The sequence below is a fragment of the Hemitrygon akajei genome, chromosome 1 (genome assembly GCF_048418815.1).
Source record: "Hemitrygon akajei chromosome 1, sHemAka1.3, whole genome shotgun sequence".
In the NCBI taxonomy this organism is placed as follows: Eukaryota; Metazoa; Chordata; class Chondrichthyes; order Myliobatiformes; family Dasyatidae; genus Hemitrygon; species Hemitrygon akajei.
The window spans coordinates 84,384,906-84,410,688 of NC_133124.1; the positions used below are offsets into that span (position 1 = coordinate 84,384,906).

General features: G+C 43.6%; 1 protein-coding gene across 5 annotated transcripts in view; it reads right to left on the reverse strand.

Annotated features, from left to right (window-relative positions):
* Positions 1–10,907: 10,907 nt before the first annotated feature.
* Positions 10,908–25,783, reverse strand: part of LOC140728390 (guanine nucleotide-binding protein G(s) subunit alpha-like) — a 362,674-nt gene continuing 347,798 nt past the window's right edge. For 3 of the 5 annotated variants that reach the window (XM_073047061.1, XM_073047043.1, XM_073047071.1), the window contains 4 exons: positions 24,961–25,081; positions 18,438–18,568; positions 16,400–16,470; positions 10,908–12,798 (listed from right to left, as the gene is read on the reverse strand). In XM_073047061.1, coding sequence (XP_072903162.1) covers positions 12,652–12,798; positions 16,400–16,470; positions 18,438–18,568; positions 24,961–25,081 — 470 coding nt within the window. In that variant the 3' untranslated portion in view covers positions 10,908–12,651. The remainder of the gene's footprint in view (positions 12,799–16,399; positions 16,471–18,437; positions 18,569–24,960; positions 25,082–25,783) is intronic. The other 2 variants (XM_073047052.1, XM_073047081.1) reach the window with 1 other exon arrangement.

The following is a 25,783-nucleotide window of genomic DNA, read 5'->3' on the forward strand; positions in this document are numbered from 1 at the left end:
TTAACCTCTGTCATTAGCTACATTTGTGCCATTTTTCCACTCATGATTTTCTTTTTTCTTGGAATAAATTTTTCCTGAACTTATTTCTTGTAGGAATTTCATCCAATTCTGCTCTACCGTCCCTCCATCTAGCTTACTTTTCCAATCAACTTGGGCCAGTTTCTCTCTCATATCACCGTAGTTTCCTTTGTTCCACTGAACTATTGATACACCTGATACCAGCTTCTCCTTTTCAAATTTGAAACTGAACTCAATCATATTATGATCACTACTTCGAAGGGGTTCCATTACCTCTAGCTCCCTAATCGCCTCAGGTTCATTACACAGCACCCAATCCACAACAGCCGATCCCCGGGTGGGCTTATGGACAAGCTGCTGCAAAAAGCCATCCCGTAGGCATTCTACAAACTCCCTGTCCTGAGACCCAGTATCTTCCTGACTTTCCCAATCCACTTTCATATTAAAATCCTCCATAATTATCTTGACATTTTCCTTCTGACACGCTTTTTCTATTTCCAGCTGTAACTTGTAGTCCACATCCCGGCTGCTGTTTGGGGGCCTGTATATAACTGCTATTAGTGTCTTTTTACCCTTGCCATTTCTTAACTCGACCCATAAGGATTCTACCTCTTCTGATCCTATGTCCCTTCTTTCTAGTAATTTGATATCGTTGCTTACCATCAGGGCCACGCCACCCCCTTTACCTACCTTCCTATCTTTCCTATACACTGTGTATCCTTGAACATTCAGCTCCCAATCACATCCATCATTTAGCCATGACTCGGTGATGGCCACAATGTCATATCTTTCAACCTGTAGCTGTACAACAAGGTCATCCACTTTATTGCTAATGCTGCGTGCATTTAAGTACAGTACATTTAGATCAGTATCCGTTACCGATTTTGCTATATAAAGCTTTTGATAAAGTCCCACATAGGAGATTAGTGGACAAAATTAGGGCACATGGTATTGGGGGCAGAGTACTGACATGGATTGAAAATTGGCTGGCTGACAGGAAACAGAGTTGTGATTAACGGGTCCCTTTCGGAATGGCAGGCTGTGACCAGCGGGGTACCGCAAGGTTCGGTGCTGGGACCGCAGCTGTTTACAATATACATTAATGATTTAGATGAAGGGATTAAAAGTAACATTAGCAAATTTGCTGATGACACAAAGCTGGGTGGCAGTGTGAAATGTCAGGAGGATGTTATGAGAATGCAGGGTGACTTGGACAGGTTGGGTGAGTGGGCAAATGTATGACAGATGCAGTTTAATGTGGATAAATGTGAGGTTATCCACTTTGGTGGCAAGAACAGGAAGGCAGATTACTATCTAAATGGAGTCAAGTTAGGAAAAGGGGAAGTACAACGAGATCTAGGTGTTCTTGTACATCAGTCAATGAAAGCAAGCATGCAGGTACAGCAGGCAGTGAAGAAAGCTAATGGCATGCTGGCTTTTATAACAAGAGGAATTGAGTATAGGAGTAAAGAGGTCCTTCTGCAGCTGTACAGGGCCCTGGTGAGACCCCACCTGGAGTATTGTGTGCAGTTTTGGTCTCCAAATTTGAGGAAGGACATTCTTGCTATTGAGGGAGTGCAGCGTAGGTTTACAAGGTTAATTCCCGGAATGGCGGGACTGTCATATGTTGAAAGATTGGAGCGACTGGGCTTGTATACACTGGAATTTAGAAGGACGAGAGGGGATCTGATTGAAACATATAAGATTATTAAGGGATTGGACACACTGGAAGCAGGAAGCAAGTTCCCGCTGATGGGTGAGTCCAGAACTAGAGGCCACAGTTTAAGAATAAGGGGTAGGCCATTTAGAACAGAGATGCGGAAAAACTTTTTCACCCAGAGAGTGGTGGATATGTGGAATGCCCTGCCCCAGAAGGGAGTGGAGGCCAAGTCTCTGGATGCATTCAAGAGAGAGTTAGATAGAGCTCTTATAGATAGCGGGGTCAGGGGATATGGGGAGAGGGCAGGAACGGGGTACTGATTGTGTATGATCAGCCATGATCACAGTGAATGGCAGTGCTGGCTAGAAGGGCCGAATGGCCTACTCCTGCACCTACTGTCTATTGTCTATATCTCTATTGCACAGCAAATTACCCTGTCTATTCACCTGCCTGTCCTCCTTGCCAACTTTGCTGCACAGTATCTTTGACTTGTTTCTATTTTCCTCTTCCTCGACCATAATACCCTGGTTTCCTTCCCCCTGCCAACTTAGTTTAAACTCTCTCTAACAGCTATATTAAAAAATCCCACCAGGGTATTCGTAGCCTTTGAGTTCACATGTAACCCACCGTTTTTGTATAAGTCATACCTCCCCCAAAATAGATTCCAATGATCCAACAATTTGAAGCCCTGCCCCCTGCACCAGTTACTTAGCCACACATTCATCTGCTTAATTCTGCTATTACCTTCATTAGTGCGTTGCTCAGGCAGTAATCCTGAGATTATTACTCTGGAGGTCTGGTTTTTCAATTTTCTTTCTAGCTCCCAGTAATCTTCCTTCAGGACCTCCTCTCTTTTTCTGTCTATGTCACTGGTACCAACATGTACCAAGACTTCTGGCTGCTCGCCCTCTCTCCTCAGAATACTCTGGACCCGATCTGAGACATCCCGTACCCTGGCACTAGGGAGGCAACACACCATCCGGGTATCCTTGTCCGGTCCGCAGAATCTCTTGTCTATTCCCCTCACGATGGAATCCCCTATAACTACTGCATTTCTCCTTGCTCTCGCGATCACGGCACTGGGCAGAGTGCCAGAGTCCTGTTCGCTGTGGTCTTCCTCTGTCAGGTCAACCGGCCCAACAGTATCTAAAATGATATATCAATTTCTGAGGGGGATTGTCACAGAGCTGCTGTCCACTATCTCTCTATATGTATTATCAATCACCTCCTCACTTCCCCTAATTAGCTGAAGGTCATCAAGATGCAGCTCCAGATCCCGAACACGGTCCTTAAGGAGCCTCATCTCAATGCACCAGGTGCAGATGTAATCCTTGAGAAGGCTGGGAGTCTCCCAGAGTCCCCACATCTGGCACTCCAAGCACAACACTAATCCTAGATGCATACCTCTAATGCTACTGTTGTTACTAAATAAATAAACCTGTAACTTACCCCTTTACTATAAGACTCAACAGTTGCAGGAAGCCTCTTCCCATTTCTGCCTAAGCCCGGTGAGCCAAAGCCCTATCACTCTGCACCTTCTCACTCCGCTGCCCGCTGGATATGGCGGTGTTCTTTTTAAGCCTTCCATGCTCTGAGGTCACGCGCCTGCGCAGTTGTGCCTCTTTTATCCCAAGTAGTTAAAAAAAATCTGAATTTTCTCCCAAAAAACGGCTAATGAAGGGTCAGGTTCAGAACGTCTCAAGACTAACAAAGGGTCTCGGCCCAAAATATCGACTGTACTTCTTCCTGTAGATGCTGCTTGGCCTACTGCGTTCCACCAGCATTTTGTCTGTGTTGCTTGAATTTCCAGCATCTGCAGGTTTCCTTGTATTTGCGTTTATAATTTCCTGTCTATTGACCCCTCTTCTTAAAAGGTGAGTGGTGACATTTACAGTTTTCCAGTCCTCCAGAGGCATTTCAGAAGCTAGAGATTGTTGAAAGATCATTATTAATGTCTCCACAATCCCCTCAGCTATCTCTTTCAGAACCCTGGGGTGTAGTCCATCACCCCACCAGGTGACTCATCTACCTTCAGACCTTTCAACTTTCCAAGCATCTTCTCCTTAGTGATAGCAATTACACTTACTTCTATCCCCCAGATAGTGTTAACTTTCTGATTTACTGCTAGTGTCTTCCACAGTGAAGACTGATGCAAAATACTCATTCAGTTCACCTGCCATTTCTTTGTCCCTCATTACTACCTCTCCAGCAGTCTAATATCCACTTGTCTCTTTTTATCTTTATATATCTGAGAAAAAACTTTTGGTATAATGTTTTATATTAGTAACTAACTTACGTTCATATTTTTATCTCTTCACTTATTGCTTTTTTAGGTGCCCTCCGTTGATTTTTAACAGCTTCATGCTAATTTTTGCTATCTTACATGCCCCTCTTCCCAAACCAATATAAGTAAATAACACTCAACATAACTGATATGGAGCATGGAAATATGGCACCAGATGGGGTGGGGGAGTTGGTGCTTCTGCTAGCATGGGTGGGGGGGGGGGTGTCGATGCTTTTGCTGCTGCTTGTGTGAAGGGAGGGGGGCTTTGAGGCTTCTATGTTTCTATCGTTCATTCTATGCTGTTTCTTTGTTTTGTGGTTGTCTGTGAAGAGGGCAAATTTCAGGTTGTATACTATATACGTACTCCGATATTAAATGAACCTTTGAGCCTTTAAACTGTGCAGAAGTCTTAGGCACCCCAGATCTTTTTATATAAATTTTAATTTAGATGTTTAGTTTTTGTCTTCTGCAATAGTGTGTCAATAGAAAAGAGCAAATTTTAGATTTCCAAACATTATTTTCCAAAATATTTAAATGTTTTTGTATTTCATTAAAGTAAGTAACATATTAAATAACAGTCCACTTTTCAATCAAAACTTGGTTAATTTGTAGGTATATAACCCAGTGCATGATTAAACAAAGGTAGGAACCGGGATGCTAATAATCAATTACATAAGGTGTTGAATCAACTGAACCGATTAACTGGAATAAAAATAGGTGTAGAAGGAATCAAACTGGGTGAAGGTCAACTACACTAAAAGGCAAGGGTGTGGCAGATGTGACAGTTTATTCTATAAATAATCAATTCTTACATCATGGCAAGAGTGAGCAAAGGAACAAGACACAAGGTGATCATCCTGCATCAGCAAGCTCTCTCCCAAACTGTAATTTCATGGCAGACAGGAGTTTCAAGATGAGCTGTCCAAGCTCTTCTGATGAAGCACAAAGAAATGGGTAAGGTTGAGGACCCAGACACACAGTGGTCGGCCATGGAAACAGTGCAGCAGATGAGAGAAACTGACATCCCATCACTGCCATCAGCTGTGAACTCACAGAAACCAAAGGAACCCAATTATACCCCTCTACAGTCCAGAGCTACCTTGTTAGAATTAGTCATCATGGAAGAGTTGCTGCCAAAAAGCTTTTCCTCCAAAGTGGAAACAAAGCCAAGACTCACCTGCACAGAAAGACACAGGGACTGGGGTGCTGAACAATGGCAGCAAGTGCTCTGCCCAGACAAGTCAAAATTTGGTAATTTTGTCTCAAGCAGGTGGCAGTTTGTCCACAGAAGAACTGGAGAGCACTACATGGATGAGTATCTGCAGCCAACAGTGAAGCATGGTGGACATACCCTACATGTTTGGGGCTGTATTTCTGCAAATGGAGTTGATGGAGCTGGTCAGAAATAATGGAACCCTCAATGCTGAAAAGTACAAGCAGATTCTTATCCATCATGGAATGCCATCAGGGAGACATCTAATCAATTCCATCTTAATCCTGGTGGAGGTCAATGACCCCAAACACATGGCCAAGGTCATAAAGAACTACCTTCAGCAAAAAGAAGAACAATGAGTTCTACAACAGATGGCATGGCCTGCACGGAGCCCTGATCTCAATATCACCGAGGCTGTCTGGGATTACTGGATGGACAGAAGCAAGCAAGATTGCCAAAGTCTGCAGAAGAACTGTGGCAAGTCCTCCAAAATGCTTGGAACAACCTACCAGCTGATTTTCTTGTAGATCTGTACGACAATGTACCTAAGGGAATTAATGTGGTTTTTAAGACAAAGGGTTGTCACACCAAATGTTGATTTGATGCAGGTTTTTACTGTTCTCTGCTCTTTATAGTAATTTTTTGATACTTAAAAACTTTTCATTTAATTGTTTTTGAAAGCATCTTCGTTTTACAGGATTTTTATACATGTGTCTAAGACTTTCGTAGCATGCTCTCAGTGTTCTGCAAAACAATGTGTAGGAATTAGCTGGATGCCGTCTGGAGTTGAGGATATAACTTATGAGGAAAGATTGGGCGAGCTGGGCATTTTCTCCTTGGACTGAAGGAGGATGAGAGGTAACTTGATAAAGGGTGTACAAGATGAAAATGGCTGCTATGAGAGGGGTTAATTTTAAGGTGATTGGAGGAAAGCATAGGGGGAATGTTAGAGGTAGGTTTCTTTACACAGAGAGTGGTGGGTGCATGGAGCACTCTGCCAGGGGTGGTGGTAGAGACAAATACTGTACAGTAGGAGCAGTTAACAAACTCTTGGAAAGGAACATGTGGGAGAAAAGGAATAGACTGCTCATGGAGTAGGTTAAAACATCAGTACAACATTGGCATGTACTGTGCTATCCTGCTCTATACTCCTAACTCAGTGGAAAACACTCACTGGTTGTATTTATCTTCCCGTACAGTAAGGGAATGCTCCTGTATGTTCCAGGCTGCTTCCTCTGCTGGGCATGGAGGGGCTGAGATCAGTGGCGAAGCCCCTCAAACAACAGAAGAGTTTAGTGAAAATCTTGCTTGCAGTAGCATCATCGGTATGTAGATTCAGACAACACACAAAACATAAAACATACTGAACAGTGAACAAAAAAATGTGTTTAGTAAGACATCAGTGCTAAAATAGAACATAGTAGAGACAAGTCCATGGTAGTGTGAGAGAATCTGCATGAGGTTTTGGGGCACTTGGAAAAACATTATAAAATAGGCTGAAGTCAGCATGGTTTCCTTCAAGGGAGATCCTGCACTGACGAATCTATTGGAATTTTTTGAGTAAGTAGCAAGTAGGATAGACAAAGAGGAGTCAGTGGCTAGATGAGATTCTGCAGATTCAGGAAATCTTGAGCAACCCACACAACATACTGGAGGAATGCATGGTCTCACAATTACCTGCCAGCTTGTACGCTTCCCCCTGCACTCAACTTCTAATTCTAGCTCCTGTCTCTTTCATTTCTCGTCCTGATGAAGGGTCTCAGCCCGAAATGTTGACTGTTCATTTGCTTCCATAGATACTGCCTGACTTGATGAATTCTTCCAGCATTTTGTGAGTCAGTGGATGCTATTTACTTAGATTTTCAGAATGCTTTTGACAAAGTGCTACACATGAGGCTGCTAAATAGGGTTCACTCTCTGGAAGACTGATCTTGCGTCAGCAACCCATTTAAAGTCTGCGTAAAAGGCATTGGGCTCCTCTGCACCCAAACCCCAGAGAACCCAATGCCTTTCATGCACACTTTGAAAGGGACAATAAAACTATACCTGTGTAAATCCCCACAGCATCTGGAGAACTTGTGATCTCTGCCTTGGAGGCTGGTATTAGAACAAACTTCATGAGGGCCCATGCTATTATAGGAAAAGTACTAGCAGATATCGGAGACTGGCCACACAAGAGATGCAGAAAGCAAAGAGTGGAAAAAAGGCCTCTTCTAGTTGGCTACCAGTGACTGGTGGTGTTCTGCAGGGATCAACGTCGGACTGCCATTTTACATGTTATACGTTAATTACAGAGCTGATGGCCTGGCCCATCTCACAGCACATAGTCCTGACCTTTCAACATTTGGTTCTGGGTGAACATCCTGTTACTTGAAAACTAAAGACCGCCTTTCATCAAATTGATGGGCTGCTAATGCAAACTGACACGTGTATCTCTGTGTGAAGTCTGCTGCTAGGCAGCTGTTTGAGATCATCTTTGATAAATACTTCTGCAACCTTCGCAGAACTTCCTGCAGATAGATAATAATCTCATGGTGTTATAGGTTCACACAGCAGGAAAATAAGCCCTTCTGCCAGTGGGTCTGCACTGAGCACCAGGCATCTGTTTACACAGTTTGCGCTAATTCTGTTTTCAACCCACATTCCCATCAACTACCCCCGTTCTCCCCAGGTTCCATCACTCACTTACAACGACCAATTAACCTTCAAACTAGTCGATGCTTGGGATGTGGGAGAAAACTGAAGCAGCCAAAGAAAAACTATGCAGACATGGACAAAAGGCAAAAACTCCACACAGACAACACCTAAGGTCAGGATTGAAAATAAAAGCAGAAAATGCTGGACTACCCATCAAGTCAGTTGGCATTTGCGGGGAGAGAAGCAAAGTTAATGTTTCCGGTTAGAGGTCTTTGTCAAGTTTTAATTCTAAGCACTTTAGGAAGTGGGTATCTTCACTGAGTTGTGAGTCCAGTGGCCCATACTATGTACATGTGGAATCAACAACACAGGTCAAATTGTTGTCAGGAGCAACACGCACAAGCTGGAGGAACTCGGCATGTCAGGCAGCATCTGTGGAGGGAAATGCACAGTTGATGTTTCGAGTCATATAACACAAATACTGGCCCTTTCAGCCCATCTTGTCCATGATGACTAAGGTGCCCACATTTAGCCCATATTCCTCTAAATTTGCTTTAGACGTGGTAATCTACCTCCAGGAAACAGATTTTACATGTTAGAGTTGCTTCAAGAAATGAATCCCATCCTAAGGACTGGGTTGAGACCCTATGTCAGGACTGCTCCCTAAAGGTGTCGTGTTCTGGATGCGGGAGAGCCAATTTACATAGTGAAGGCAGAATTTCACCTGAAGTTGATGGTGAATGCAATTTATCTGGGAAAAATCAGTTGTGGGTTAGATTTTACAGGAATAACAGTTCATTAGGCCTGAACATAGGCATCCTGAGTGAATAATAAGCACTATGAAGGAAGTCAGCTATGACAGTTCCGGACAACCTCTGAAATTTCCATCCTATTGAGAGGGAGAGTTAGAAATTATCCTAGCTCACAAAAGGCACATGGAGCAGTGCAAGTTTTTGTGTCCCCCACTCTCCATCCTAATCTAATGATCAATTCCACGCAGAACTCAATATGCAACAAGCCATAACCCTCAAAACCCTTCTTTCTGTTCCACCACTGGCTGGTTAGCAAGAAGCTTATGTGGATGTCACCTCACAGAGCAGGGAGAGAAGTGCCAGAGTGTGGACTGGAGCAGAAGAGGGGTAATGAGAAGGTTGGGCTATGCCAGTGTTGTGGGATGAAGATACAGGTCACAATTTAGTGCTTGGGAAGGATGTCAGGAATCCAATTTGGTAGTCGTGAGGGTTTCAAGAGAGGTCTGTAGTCTGATGGTCATGGTGAGGTACAAGGGGTATGTTAACATCTTAAAGGGGGTCTATCAGCAGGAGGGCTCAAGTGTCAAACACTGTGGTGATGGCCCAGGGAAGTCACATCCTCTTTAAGCCACACAGAAGTAGGTGGATATGTCAGAAGAAGGTAACAGAAGCCGGTGTATGTCATTCGGTAAGACCAAGGCTGAATTCTTACTGCAGTAACCTATGTAGAATTGTCTCTGCTGCCCGTTGATTCAACACACGCAGAAGACCTTCAACCACGTGACATCCATCTTTTGGACACCATTACAAAGGTTTTGTGAAAGGCTGCCTCAGGCACTGTGGACCTGATATAATTTGTGATCTTGTGGGAACTTTGTGGCAATTCTAAATTCCTTTACATAGAACACCACTGGTGATTTTGAAACACCTACCACCCTGCTTATTAAGATGGCCTATTATTAGAACTATGAAAACTGAAATCTAAGGTGGTAGGGAAGGGGGAGCAGTGGCGAGAGAACAAAATCAATATCTGGTATTGTTGGTGATTTCTGAGAGAGAGCTGATTAATCAAAATGAATCTGGCTTCTTGATCGCTCTACACCACACCCACCTCTGCAACAATGCAGTAGAACTCTCAACATTAAACAGACTTATGTATATCTGTGTGTAACCAATCATTTATATAAATATGGTAACTAGTTTCCACGCCAGTTGTGTTCAGTGGCTCCCTAGTGTTCCAATAATGAGCTTTGTTTACATACCTTCTCGTGACTTCAAAACCGTCAATGCTTCTGAGTATCAACACATTCAATAGAAGTAGTTTGAAGAATGGTTCTTGCTTAAATTAATCCTCTGAATGGAAAGGGAACCAGAGATGATCAACGCCAAATGGCTGAAGTGGCTTCCTCTGTGACATAACCCATTCAGTTAAACTTTCAGAAGATATTACTTCCATACAGGGCCAGCTACTAATGTGCAAAATAAATTGAGGGTTACAATACACTCTTGTTTCTATTTCCAGATCTGATGTAACATTAACACTGCTTCTCTCAAGTAACATGCTGACTTGCTGAGTGTTTATATTGTTTTCGTTAGCTAATTTCAAACTTCCAACATCTGCTGGATTCGTGTTTCCAAGAGCCCGCCTTTACATTGTAAAATAAAGCTAAATATTGTTTAGAACTCTGCACACAGGCAGGCAACTTTGTTAATGCTATGTTAAACAGACACAGTGCATTTCATATCCTAGTCACATATTATTGAGGGAAACTTAATTACATATAATAATGAATTAAATGGACAGATTTAGGGTTTCAAACACATGGGTTACAATTTCAGGATTTTGCCTGGAGTTCAACCATGATTTTAGCCTCATGTCAGCCTTGACTGATTTCAGTTTCACTTACACAAGCTCTGAAAATAGACCCTGCACTAAGAAACACAATCCCTCTACAAACTGATTCACCAGCAGGAAGTTGTCAGGGGGCTACAGGTGTGAATCATTAATTTTCTGGTTTGCATGGGGATTGAAGGTACCAGTTTTGGAAGGGCATTTTACACAAATACCTATTGTACACATATGCTCAAATCCTTAGATTACCTGGTGAAAGGGGGAGAAAAATACACCTCTCCACTCTGTGGTTCCCTTGGGAAAGGCTGTCCTTGGCTCTCCATTTCTATTTGTATAATGTAGCAAAATTTTGCAATTGTGGATGTTAATTAAGCACACAGAATGTAAAAACAAACAGAACAAAACATCATAATACACAGGGGAAATGTAAGGAGAGAACAGCATACACCAGGTCTCCATTTTAAAGTAATATAGAATTAACACTTACTGGGTTTCTGTTATTGTAACTGTAATTTCTTTTAACATTGTACAAATTGTACAAGTTATTCTGGACACATGAAAAGTATATACTCACAGAGACATAAAACACCTAGGTATAAAATATAAAGCAGTGTAATAGTTACTAAAAAGGACATGCCTTATTGCTACAGCGATTTTTGCTTATTTTCCAAACTGTACCACCACTTGTTCTGAGAATGTGATTTGCATAAATTATTCAAGTCTGAGAAATTTTCACACATCTCAAATTCTACAATATTTAAAATAAACTTTTCTAACATATCTCTTTATTAAAAGAGAAATAAAAATGTAATTCTCTTAGGCCAGACACAAAGGTTTACACCTTAGTTTTTTTTTCTGTTTCTCACTACTTACTTGCACAATAATAGCTGCTGATGGTACAAGAATTTAAGAGCCTATCTAATGGTGCTCACACATTCACAATGCCTGTGCATTTGTGAAGGTCTATGAATGACCAAAGAATTACCAAACATGTATACTTCTAGCAAAAAAAACCTTGGTTCCCATAGAAATAATTCCACGTTGCATTTTGGATGCCCGACTGGATTCCAATGTGTTAAAGCTGAGAATCCAAAACAAGGCATGATCTTGCAACATCTCATCACCTCTGACCCCTTCTTGTAAAGGTAAGTGGTTAATTTGCATAATTTATACATTTTTTTTACTAAAGAGCATTTTCCTTCTTTATAAACCAGAAAAAAAACTAATCTCTACAGATAAACATCCTGTCTGCAGCCACTGCTGTAGAAAGGGTTTTGACATAAAGCTGTACAGCGCAGTCAAACATACTTACATCTTAGCTCATTTTACAGGTACAGCCATAATCAAGGCACAAAGATCATCTACAAGTATTCTTTTCAATAAAGTTATACAAAATAATACATTTTACAGTCTGTACAAGATAATAATCCAGCAGTGAAACAAACAGAAAAGAGAAACAAACATTGGGACTATTTGTCCAGTCGTGAGTTAACCTTAAATGATCACACAGTGGACAGCTTAAACAAACGTTAGTGTGTGGCGGTTTCAGCTCACGTGGCTAGGTCAAAGCAGTCCCTGTTCAAGATCTAACGTGTGGTGAGACTCAATAGCTCCAAGACCTCAGAAAGTATCTCCTACATGTAGGACTCAGGCATCCTGCCTCTTTACTATTCCTTTGCCTCAAGTGACTGAAGACGAGGTCCTTTTTTCAGCCGAACTGCAATTCTTAATGCTGAAAACCATGAAACTATTACATGTTCTGGTGCTGCTACATTGTGTGAACTTCCTCAACAAGTTTTTTTTTAAATTACCCTGATGCAAAAAAGTGCATTGTCGTCCCTAATATATATTCCCCATCAAGTACTCTTGAGCATTGTGTTGTAAAGAAGCCCACAGAGAGAAAGAGAGAGAGTGGGGCTGTCATCGGCTGCCCGAGGACAGGGGCGGGCAGGGAGCAGCAGAGCCATAAGCTGTAGGGAGGCAGGCAGAGGTATTTACCCAGACTTCTGTTAGGACACAGGAGGTAACCAGAGGTCTTGGTAGAACCAGGGAGGAGAAACAAACTAACACAGAGTGAAGTGCACAAAAGAAAGTGAAGTCAGGAATGAAGAACAAACAGTGTTGAGAGAGCAAAGTTGACATACATCTCTCGCATTTCTTCCACCATGCGTGGGCAGGTCAAGGGTAAGGAAACCACCAGAGTCCAATAAATCAAGAAGTCACATTGATTCTCCATCACAACAGTTCATACTGGCGCAGGTGCATTCTCTGAATAATATCTCGACAGTCATTGAATACTCTGCGGATGTTTTCTGTGTCCACTGCACAGGTGAAGTGTGGGTAACAGTAGTGGCGCCCGTCTCCACTCGCTGTGCTGATCCTCTGCAGGAAGAAAGGGAGAGTGCAGTTATCCATCTGGCCTGTCAGTCAGAGATACAAAACCATAAATGCCAGTCCATTGTAACGTCAAACATTGATGAAACACAAGCAACAGCAGATGCTGGAATCTGGAGCAGCAATCAATCTGCATGAGGAACTCAGATGCAGGGTCTCAAAGTCAAAGTTGAGTTTACTGTCAAATGCACAAGCAATGAAAAGCTTATTTGCAGGGGCAACTCAGGCACATAGTATGTAAGCAGTGTTCATAAAAACAAACATACAGTACTGTGCAAAAGTCTTAAGCATCCTGGATTTTTTATATAAATTTTGTTTTAGATGTTTATTCTTTGTCTTCTGCATTAGTGTGTCAGGAGAAAACAGCAAATTTTAGATTTCCAAACGTACATTTTCCAGAAAATAAATGTTACAGAGAATTATTTGTATTTCATTAAAATAATAGACCACTTTTCAAATAAAAACTTGATTACTCTGTAGGTACAATGTATAGCCCAGTGCATGATTAAGCAAAGATAACAAACAGGTGCGCTAATGATCAGTGACATAGTAAGTTCAATGAACTAATGAACTGAAACAGAAACAAAAACAGAAGCAATCAAACTGGGCAAAGGACAAACTAAAAGGTGAGGGTGTGGCAGATGTGACAGTTTAATCTTTGAATCATTAGTTCTTACACCATGCCAAGAGTGAGCAGAGGAACAAGACACAAGGTTGATCATCCTACATCAGCAAAGTCTCACCCAAGCAGAAATTGTGTGGCAGGAGTTTCAAGATGTACTGTTCTTCTGAAGAAGCACAGAAACAGGCAAATCTGAAGATCAGAAACACAGGGTCGGCCACAGACACTGAGTGCAGCAAATGAAAGATACATCAAACTGATGTCCCTTCTAATTGGAAGAAGTCCAGTACTACTATCAGCTATGAACACAGAACCACTGGAACCCAAGTACACCCCTCTACAGTCCGAAGAATTCAGAAGTGCTCTTCATGGAAGAACTGCTACCAATAAGCCATTCCTCCAGAGAGGAAACAAAGCCAAGAGCCACCTAGGCACAAAAACACAAATGCAGGGTGCTGAACAATGGCAGCAAGTGCTCTGGGTCAGTGGTCCCCAACCTCCGGGCTGCAAGCATGCAGGGGTGCAGCAGTAGGCGGAACACACCCAGCACACCTTTTAAGAAAAAAGCCGAAATAAACAAGCTAATGAATTAGGTGCCGCCCAGCACGTAAATGTCAGCCCGGATCAGAGGCGATTGCCGACTGCGTAGAGCATTTCAGCTTTTTTCTTAAAGGTGTGCTGGGTGCGTTCCGGCTACTGCTGCAGCCCTGCATGCTTGCGGCCCGGAGGTTGGGGACCACAGCTCTGGGTTGACAAATCAAGATTTGAAATTTTTGTCTCAAACAGAAGACAGTTTGTCTGTATATGAGCTGGAGAGCAGCACACGCATGAGGGTGGCCAACAGAGGCAAGCAGTCAGAGGTTTCCTGCAGGTTTGGGGCTGTATTTCTACAAATGGAGTTGGTGATCTGGTCAGAAGTAATGGAATCCTCAGTGCTGATGAGTACAAGCAGATTCTATTCCATCACGCAATACCATCAGAGAGGCGTCTGACTGATCCCAACTTCATTCTGCACCAGGACAATAACCCCAAATACATGGCCAAGGTCTTAAAGAACTATCTCCAGTGAAAAGAAGAACAAGGTGTTTTACAGCAGATGGTATGGCCTCCACAGAGTCATGATCTCAACATCACTGAGTTGTCAGGGATTACCTGAGGAGAAAAAAAGCAAGCGAGACAGCCAAAGTCTGCAGAAGAACTGTGACAAGTTCTCCAAGATGCTTGGAACAACCTACCAGCTGATTTCCTTATGAAACTCCACAATAGTGTACCTACTGATCCCATTTTAAGGCAAAGGACGGTCACATAAAATACTGATTTGATTTAGTTGTTTTTACAGTTTACTGGCCTTTATAGTGTGTTGTTATATTTAGAAACTTCTCATTTTATTATTTTTGAAAGCATCTTCACAATTTTTTTAGATCTGCCTAAGACTGTTGCACAGTACTGTAAATTATACACAATTTTTAAAAAGCACACAATTAGAACAAAAGTCCATTTCAGTGCAAAGTGGTCACTGTGTTGCTAAACTGCAGTGATTAGGATTTGCCGGTTGGTTCAAGAGCCAAGGTTGAAGGGAAGTAGCTGTCTTGAACCTGGTGCTGTGGGACCTCAGTCTTCTATAGTTCTTGTCCAATGGCAGCTGCAAAAACATGGCACAGCCCAGATGGTGGGGATTTTAATGTTGTATGTGATCTTTGTGAGGTAGTGCCTCCTGTAGGTACCACTGATAGTGGGGAGGAATGTGGCTGTAATGTGCTGGGTAGACCCAAAACGTGGGCAATTTCTTTCCTCCCCATAAATGTTGCTAGACCAGCTAAAGTTCCTCCAGCAGATTGTTTATTAAAAGGCAATGAATATACAAATAGATTTGTAATGAAATAATTTGTTCACAAAGCCATGCAAATCTGCTTTTATTGGAGAACTAAATGACATGCTTTCAAAGTGTTTGTAAGATAGAAAGACAATCCTGGATACTTCACAGGGAAGCTTATTAAAACTGAGTATTGTACATGTCTGAACATGTCATTTGATAACCTACCAATGAGATAGGCCATAGAAGTGCCTCAAGGAGGGAGAGGGAGGCAGAGAGCTTTAGGGACAGATTTCCAGAGCTTAGGCATCAGTAGTTGAAGCAACGGAAATCTGGGGATTTACAAGAGACTAGAATTTGAGGACTGGATAAATCACATCGGGCCATGAGGTGGTGCCAATGAGTTTGGGGTTGGTATTACTGATAATTTTCTACTATATCAGTGCCAGTATGGAAAAGGGCAGGAAGCACCAGTGCTGCAAGTTTCTGATTTCACCTTCTCACAGTGGAGTGTGTTTGAGCAGAACAGATGGAAAAGGGAGGCAATGACCCGATGGATCAACAGGGGAAGGTAGGAGCACCTTATAGTGTGAAAACAGCAAACACCTCAGGTGGGTGTGATGATTCTGCATCTTGGTACTCTTCTTGGCCTTGGTCGCCGGTTATCTTGCTAAATGGCGTCTGAGCTAATGAATCCTCGGATTGCTACTGCACCAGGCGAGGCCATTCGGCCCATCAACTTCACAGGCGGGGGACTGCTCAATGGTGGCTTGGCGTCAGCAGGTTTGTTGCACCCACTTTGTTTTGAAGTGGAGGGTTGGACAGGCAGAGGGTCACTGTTTTCATCAGCCAATGGATCAGGTGATGCAGATTTAGAGCTCTGTGTTTCTGATACGGAGGGAAGGTTGAGAAAGTCTACTAGTGTTTTACACAGAGAGTGCTCTAATCTGGAATTCTCTGTATACGGAAACAGGATCAATCAGGGCTTTCAAAAGCACTTGGACAGGTACTTGATAGGGAATAATGCGCAGGGCTGTGGAGAAACATGGGAAATGGAACTGTTCTGCTACGTGTCAGCCTGGCATGATGGGCTAAATGCTCTCTCGATAACACCTTCTGTGATTCAACCTTACCAGTTTCAATGGAATACTCACAAGAAACTCGTCTCGTACAAAATATTTAGCTCTTGTAACTCTGGCATCTTCTCCAGGTTCAGGGGTTGCTGCTTGCAAAACAATGCAAAAACGTCACAGTGTTAAAAAGCAGTTGATTACTTTGCCATAATCACTGAGACTCAATGAACTGCTTGCTGAAGTAAAGTGACCCCACACCCACCCACCCACCCCCCCCCACCATCTCTGTCATTCACCCACAAAGGCATTCCTTAAGGATCAGGAGCACCAGGCTCTCAACCCTGCCCTACTACCCAACCCAACTGTGGACGGTCCTTCCCCTGCCTGATGTTAATGTCCCTCCATTCTCTAGATTCCAAAATATCTCAATTCCAGCCTTGATGCTCCATTGAAGATCAAAATAAATGTTCAGGAGCAATGCTGGGTGTGGTGGAAGTGCAAGGATGATTATTGATGCTTTATGTTGTGTATATTTGTTGCAACCAGTCATTCAACCCTGGGGTAATTCCCACTTTGAAAACAGTGGATCCAGAAATCTGCTGAAGATTGCAACCACAGTCACACCATGGGCTGATGCTGGGGGGGGCGGGTTTAACGATAACAGATGCAGTGAGTCAGCAGCGTGCTGCTTTTTCTAAATACTGTTGATAGCTAGACAACATTAGTCAAGTGCGGCATCTCGTCAAACGCTCAAACAAAATGAAGAAAAGCACTGGAAGTGGGTCACCTGATTTCAGCTGTAACTTGTAGAGAAGTTTGAATAGGTGGATGGATGGGAGCCATACTGAGGGCTATTGTCCGGGTGCAGGTAGATGGAACTGGGCAGAGGACCAGGCTGGCATGGACTAAATGGGCCAAAGGGTCAGCTTCTGTGCTGTAGTACTCTATGACTGGGGGATGTAACATTGTCTAAGACCGACTCCACAACCTTTTTTTGTGACTGTGGGTTGGGACTTTTACCAACCCCCACCCCAACAGAGCAGAATGTTCCATGTGAACAACGACAATTTAGTTAGTGCAGTATTCCCTCAGCAATGCACCAGAGCATTAACCTAGGTTTTAGTGCACAGATCTCTGGAACAGCTTATGTTCATGACCCGGGCAGAAGAATGACACATTGAGCTGTTACCGATGTGGTGGACAACCAGAAACTCTGGATGGTCGATAAACATCAAATGTTATGGGGAGATACGGGAACCAGACCTGGAGGTGTGACCAGTTCTGCAGCCCACACCTTAGATGCATTAGTCTTGGAAGGATTATAGCAAGGACATACCAGAAGAGTGGAAATTAAAATTAAACTACACACACTTGAAATCTGAAATAAAACCAGAAAATGTTGGAAACCCCCAGCAAGACAGGCAAGATCTGTGGGAGGAGAAATGGTTAACATTCCAGTTCAGATACTGAATCAGACAGAGGGTCCATGATCTGAAGTATTGACTCTGTTCCTCTCTTCACAGATACCCCAACCTGCTGAGTGTTTCCAGCAATTTTGGTTTCTAACCTGTAAAGTATCTGCACTCCAAGGGTTAAAATGTGAGGTTAGATAAACAAAGTACACGTTTGACTGAGGACGTTGTGAGGAAGTGGTTAAGCATTCAGAAATAAGTTGCTTGTTCTGATTGAAGTGTCAAGGACTGGACTAGTTTAGTCAGCTTGTAGGCATTCAGAAGCCTGCCAGAGCATTTGATTGGGTCACCTTTCGAAATGGCTTGAAGCCTCGGCTTAAGTCTGAAGCCTTGTGTTTCAGGGTGAACACTGCCACACACAGAGGGCAGTGGAAGTCTGGAACTCTCTTACAGATATGGTAGATGTGACTTGTAATTACAGTGTCAGTTTAAGGAAGCTGGGTTAAACGCTAGCATGATCAGAGAACAACAGGGCAGATTTGGGGGGAGCCGTCTATTGCTGTTCCTATTATGTTCTTGTTATGACTGCAGTTGTAATCTCAGTAAATGGTGGCACTTGCTTGGTGAATAGTTGTCTCTTGTTCTGTACTCCTTTTTCTATTACACATAGGACTCCCCCCACATTTCTAGGGTACTAGAAACATTACCATCATCCGGAGTGGTGTAGCGCGTGTACTCTGGAAAGTAGTCTTCAATTTTGGATTTTCCTGCCAACACTTTCTCCGCCAGAAGGTCCTGCTTGTTCAGGAAGAGGATGACAGATATTGTTCGCAACCACCTGATCGAAAGAAAGAGCAGTGAGCATGCAGGAGTGTGACAGTTGCGGTAACACTGTTCAAACCTCATGGGCTCAGCGACGCCATCTTGTGGCCTAGTACTCCAGCTCAGATTTAGATTATATAACTGCTATCAATAGCACTGAGGAGGTAGGTACAGGAGCCTACAGACCCACACTCAGCATTTTAGGAACAGCTTCTACCCCCTTACCATCAGATTTCTGAACGGTCCATGAAGAACACTACCTTGCTATTCCTCTTTTGCACTATTTATTTATTTTATTTCTTATGGAGGCTGAGAGCAATTTTTTGTGTCTCACATTGTGCTGTTGCCAAGACAACCAATTTCATGACATTCTGTACATCAGTGATAATAAATCTAATTCTGATTCTGTATCCTGATTGAATCACATGGTCTGTTATTATGGGACTGAGAAGCCGGGAACAGAACTGTGGCCTTTGCCGTCATTGGGTGAGTCCACACAGGAGGAGGCCTCTTTGCCCCTCGTGATAACCTTCTCTGTGCTGCTTGCTCCTCAACCTGGCAGAAAGTGAGTTACTGGAATTGGGAACAGGCCTGAGAAGGTGGTGGGTGGAGATAGCCCACTTCATCACGAGCACTACCCTCCCCACCAGTGAGGACGCCTTCAAAAGGCAGTGCCTCAAGAAGATCATATCTGTCATTATGGAGCGTTCACCTTCCAGGTTACGCCTCTTCTCACTGCTACCATCAAGGTGGAGGCACAGGAGTCAGACTTCTGAACAGTCAGTGAAGTTGTACACTACCTCACCATCTTGCTCTCTTTCTGCACTTTTTATTTTTTATACTTATTTCAGCTTATAGTAATTTTTGATATGTATTGCACTGTACAGCCACTGCAAAACAACAAATTTCACAACACATGTCAATTGTAGTAAATCTGACTGTGATATACGCCTCTGAGCACACAACCCCAACACTCCCTGCCAAACACCTGAAAAACAGAATGAATGGGACAGCAAGGCTATGAACCAAACAGGAATAAAAAATCCAGTGATTCCAAAAGAAGTGAGTATTTCTTGCTTTTTATGTAACCAGGAATTTTGTTTGAGCTTGGGAGCTCCTTCCCATCGGTGAATGCCACTTCCTGCCCTATCTCCAATAAAGAGCGTCCAAAGTGCCCTCTGCCCTGATGGTGTCAGAGTTACACCACACAGGAAGGATAGAATCCGGGTCTGTGAGCTGTGAGGTAGCAACTCTACCAGCTACGCCACTGGGCTGTCCACCTGAATTTCTGCAGCAACATGGTGCCAGCCAGGTCCCCACCATCTGGGTGAGGGGATGATCCTTCACCAGGATAACCCAGACTGGCTAGCTGCATCTGCACTGGGAAAAACTGGCTGCTGGCAACAGGGCTCTCTGGACTATAAGGTACAGGATTAAGGTCTCAGAAGAAATAACTCAGCTCTCAGCAGCTTCCTGAGATTAAAGCTTTGACTTATTGAGTCATGCAGCATAGATAAAAGCCATTCGGCCCATCTTCTCTATGCTGTCCATCCAGTACCCAACGATACTAATTCTATTGTATTTATTGCCTTGATGATTCAAATGCTTGTCCAGAACCTGGGGGCCGTGGACCCCTCAGTTAATGGTAGGGGTCCATGGCATAAAGAAAGTTGGGAACCCCTGAACTAGATACTTCTCAAATGTTGTGAAAGTTTGTGAATCCACCACCCACACAGGGAATACGTTCCTAATTCCAAGTACTCTCAAGTGAGTAGAATATACCCTCTAAGTCTGTGAGTGAAGGGAGGTTGTAAATACCCTTAAAATGCTGGAGGAACTCAGTAGATCAGGCAGCGTCTATGGAAAAGAGTAAACAGTCGATGTTTCGGGCCAAGTCCCCTTACAGACTGGGAAGGAAGGCAGAAGGAGTCAGACTATGAAGATTGGGGGAGCAGAGGAAGAAGTACAAGGTGGCAGATAAGTGAAAATGGGAGATGGGGAGGGGTGAAGTAAAGTGCTGGGACCTTCATTGGTGAAAGAGATAAAGGGCTGGGGGTAAGGGGGAAATCTAATAGGAGAGGACAAAAGAAAGGGAAGTGGGAGGAGCACCAGAGGGAGGTGATGGGCAGGCAAGGAAATAAGTTGAGAGAGGGAAACATGAACGGGGAATGGCGAAGGACAGGAGGGGGTGGGCAATTACTGGAAGTTCGAATAATTGATGTTCACGACATATCAGAATGGGAATGAGAAGAAGAATTGAAATGGGTGGCCACCAGGAAATCCCACTTTTTGTGGCAGACAAAGCGAAGTGCTCGACAAGTGGTCTCCCAATCTACGTCTCACCGATGTAGAGGAACCACACTTGGAGCACCGGATACAGTAGATGATCCCAACAGAGTCTAACAGAGGCCATCAGCCTCCAACCTGATGGCATGAACATCAACTTCTCGAATGTCTGGTAATGTGAACAGGAAGTTGCCCCAGAAATTAATGATATATCAAAAATCATGTTTAATAACCTAAAACCGATTATATAGTTGGTTTAAAGTCTTGAACTTGGTCATTATAGATGCGAGGAGCCCCACCATGCTACCGGCCAGGGAAATGTAGCCAATACTGAAATATCAAAAGCAAATGAAGACTCAGTGTAACTCCTCAGATGACAAACTGTGGCTGATACCAAGAGTGAACATCACATTATGTCTAGTTCTAAGAGCATTCCTGAAAGATCGCCAGTTACACTTTCACTAATATCACCAACAGCCTGTCCTGGTCCAACCACACTGATGTCACGGTGAAGAAAGCTCACCAATGCCTCTGCTTCCTCAGGGGACTGAAGTCCTTGTCAACTCTTACCCGTTTTTAGCAATGCACATTCTATCTGGATGAACTACAGCTGGGTACAGCAGCTGCTCTACATGTGACCACAGGAAACTGCAGAGAGCTGTGAACACAGCTCACCTCAATCACAGGAACAAGCATCCCCCAATGGTCTATATTTATGGCTGTTTCAGTAAAGCAGGTAGCATAATAAAAGACTCCACCCATCCTGACTATGGTCCCTTCTTCCCTCTCCCTTTGGGCAGAAGATACGAAAGCCTGAAAGTATGTATACCAGGCTCAAGGACAACCTCTATCCCACTGTTAACAGACTCGTGAACAGACCTCTTATATGATAAGATGGACTCCTGGCCTCACAATCTACTTTGCTGTGATCTTGCGTTTTTATCGTTTACTGCATGGCACTTTTTCAGTAGCTTTCTTTTTCATCCCTCAGAAGCTGGTGGGTAAACTGTCTTCATTAGGTCTCAAGATGAGAGGGAAACCGGAAGACTGGGAAGCTTTTAAAGAGCAACAGAAGATAACAAAAAAGGCAATACGCCAAGAAAAAATGAGGTACGAAGGTAAACTAGCCAAGAATATAAAGGAGGATAGTAAAAGCTTCTTTAGGTATGTGAATAGCAAAAAAATAGTTAAGACCAAAATTGGGCCATTGAAGACAGAAATGGGTGAATTTATTATGGGGAACAAGGAAATGGCAGACGAGTTGAACAGGTACTTTCGATCTGTCTTCACTAGGGAAGACACAAACAATCTCCCAGATGTAATAGTGGCCAAAGGAACTAGGGTAAAGGATGAACTGAAGGAAGTTTATATTAGGCAAGAAACGGTGTTGGATAGACTGTTGAGTCTGAAGGCTGATAAGTCCCCGGGACCTAATGGTCTGCATCCCAGGGTACTTAAAGAGGTGGCTCTAGAAATCGTGGACGCATTGGTAATCATTTTCCAATGTTCTATAGATTCAGGAACAGTTCCTGCTGATTGGAGGGTGGCTAATGTTGTCCCACTTTTCAAGAAAGGAGGGAGAGAGAAAACAGGGAATTATAGACCGGTTAGCCTGATGTCAGTGGTGGGAAAGATGTTGGAGTCAATTATAAAAGAGGAAATTATGACACATTTGGATAGCAGTAGAAGGATCAGTTCGAGTCAGCATGGATTTATGAAGGGAAAATCATGCTTGACTAATCTTCTGGAGTTTTTTGAGGATGTAACTATGAAAATGGACAAGGGAGAGCCAGTGGATGTAGTGTATCTGGACTTTCAGAAAGCTTTTGATAAAGTCCCACATAGGAGATTAGTGGGCAAAATTAGGGCACATGGTATTGGGGGCAGAGTACTGACATGGATTGAAAATTGGCTGACTGACAGGAAACAAAGAGTTGTGATTAACAGGTCCCTTTCAGAATGGCAGGCTGTGACCAGTGGAGTACTGCAAGGTTCGGTGCTGGGACCGCAGCTGTTTACAATATACATTAATGATTTAGATGAAGGGATTAAAAGTAACATTAGCAAATTTGCTGATGACACAAAGCTGGGTGGCAGTGTGAAATGTCAGGAGGATGTTATGAGAATGCAGGGTGACTTGGACAGGTTGGGTGAGTGGGCAAATGTATGACAGATGCAGTTTAATGTGGATAAATGTGAGGTTATCCACTTTGCTGGCAAGAACAGGAAGGCAGATTACTATCTAAATGGAGTCAAGTTAGGAAAAGGGGAAGTACAATAAGATCTAGGTGTTCTTGTACATCAGTCAATGAAAGCAAGCATGCAGGTACAGCAGGCAGTGAAGAAAGCTAATGGCATGCTGGCTTTTATAACAAGAGGAATTGAGTATAGGAGTAAAGAGGTCCTTCTGCAGCTGTACAGGGCCCTGGTGAGACCCCACCTGGAGTATTGTGTGCAGTTTTGGTCTCCAAATTTGAGGAAGGACATTCTTGCTATTGAGGGAGTGCAGTGTAGGTTCACAAGGTTAATTCCCGGAGTGGCGGAACTGTCATATGTTGAAAGATTGGAGCGACTGGGCTTGTATACACTGGAATTTAGAAGGATGAGAGAGGATCTGATTGAAACATATAAGATTATTAAGGGATTGGACACACTGGAGGCAGGAAGCAAGTTCCCGCTGATGGGTGAGTCTAAAACTAGAGGCCACAGTTTAAGAATAAGGGGTAGGCTATTTAGAACAGAGATGTGGAAAAACTTTTTCACCCAGAGAGTGGTGGATATGTGGAATGCTCTGCCCCAGAAGGCAGTGGAGGCCAAGTCTCTGGATGCATTCAAGAGAGAGATAGATAGAGCTCTTATAGATAGCGGGGTCAAGGGATATGGGGAGAGGGCAGGAACGGGGTACTGATTGTGTATGATCAGCTATGATCACAGTGAATGGCGGTGCCGGCTAGAAGGGCCAAATGGCCTACTCCTGCACCTACTGTCTATTGTCTAAAACCTCTCTCTGTAACTGGATCCTCGACTTCTTGACAGAGAGGCCACAGTCAGTCCGTGTTGTTGGAAACATCTCTAGCTCCATCAGGCTGAGCACCGGCACTCCCCAGGGTTGTGTGCCCAGCCCACTGCTGTTCACGATGCTGACGCATGACTGCATCACGAGATCCAGTTCACACCGAATCATCAAGTTCACTGATGATAGAACAGTGGCTGGCCTCATCCCTAACGCCGACGAGACGGCTCACAAGAAGGAGGTACAATGGCCGGTAGAATGGTGTGAGCACAACATGAACGAGACCAAAGAGATAACTGTGGACTTCAGGAAGGTGCAGGCTGTCCACTCCTCAGTGCATGTACGCAGTTCCTCCATGGAGAGAGTTAGGAGCACAAGTTTCTGGGAGTGCACGTAATGGATGATCTTACCTGGTCCCTCATCACCAATTCTTTGGTCAAGAAAGCACAGCAGCATCTCGACTTCCGAAGGAGATTGAGGTGAGTGAGGCTCCCCCCCTCCATTTAAACCAATTTTTACTGGAGCACCATTGAGAGTGTCATGACCAGCTTCTTCACCGCCTGGTACGGGAATTGCAAGGCATCTGACCGCCACTCCCTACAAATGATTGCAGGACTGCTGAGAGGGTCATCGGGGTCTCTATTCCACCCATCAGAGGTATTTATCTGGAGTGCTGCATACGCAAGGCCCTTAGCATTGTCAATAAGCCCTCCCATCCGTCCAACAATCTCTTTGACCTCCTACCATTAGGTAGAAGTTACCATAGCATTAGGATAAGAGCTGTCAGGATGGGAAACAGTTACAGTGTGTGTACTGTGTTGTGCCCCATGGCACAGAGGAATATTCTCTTGTTTGGTGGTATACATGTCTATTATTGACTGACTATAAACTTGAACATTATTCGGCATTGTTATTGTTTTACTTCATTCTATGTCAACGTACTGTGTAATGATTTGATCTGTACGAACACTTTGCAAGATAAGGTTATCACTGTATCTTTGTGCATGTGACAATAGCAAACCAAAGCCAATACTAATACCAAACATTTCAAAGGACATTTCAGAAACTCAAACACAGATACCAGAGAGGTGAAATCAGTCTTGTCATACCTGTTGTTCCAGATGCTTTTGAAGAGATCGAGTGCTTCTCGGAGTCGATTGGTGTTGTTGTCTTCCCGTATCACCATGTTGTAGCTGCTACTAGCCACCACAAAAATAATGGCCGTTACGTCTGTGCATGGTTGATAGTTGAAGGTCCAGTTCAGTGCAGGTAAGGGCAGTGGAAAGGAGAAGGGACAGGGAAATAGAGCAAAATTATTGGCAGCCTGCAGAATAAAACCATGACATTTGATCACACTCGTTGCTGCAAGGAGCCCCTTGGCTCCAGTGTTAGTTATCCAACCAGCTGATCTTTGACAGGACCTGTATTCTTGACAGTCGGAGGTGTCCTGGTGTTTAGCCTAATGACAGCCAGCAGGACCTTCCAGAGATGAACCAAACTAGCACCAAATAATTGCGTACCTTCAGTGGCACTGAAGACCAGTGTCAAAAACTTAACTGTGCTGCAGCTTTAGTAATTTCCTGTGCACAGCTGCCTAGGGTGCAGCTTGCTGCACATTGCTTTTCAAAACAGAATGGTAAGGAACAGCAATCAAGAACTAAGTAATGTTTTAGGAAAGGGGTGGCAGATGACAATGAGAAGAAGGTAGGTACACAATGAAAGGTGCTCTTTGGGCTGACTGCTTTCCTACGACATGTCAAACACTATTCTCCTTGAACCTGTAGCAGATGTAATTATCAGTTTAACAGATCCAGTTATCAGTTTCTCTCAGTTACACACACACACACACACACACACACACACACACACACACACACACACACACACACACACACACACACACACACACACACACACACACACACACACACA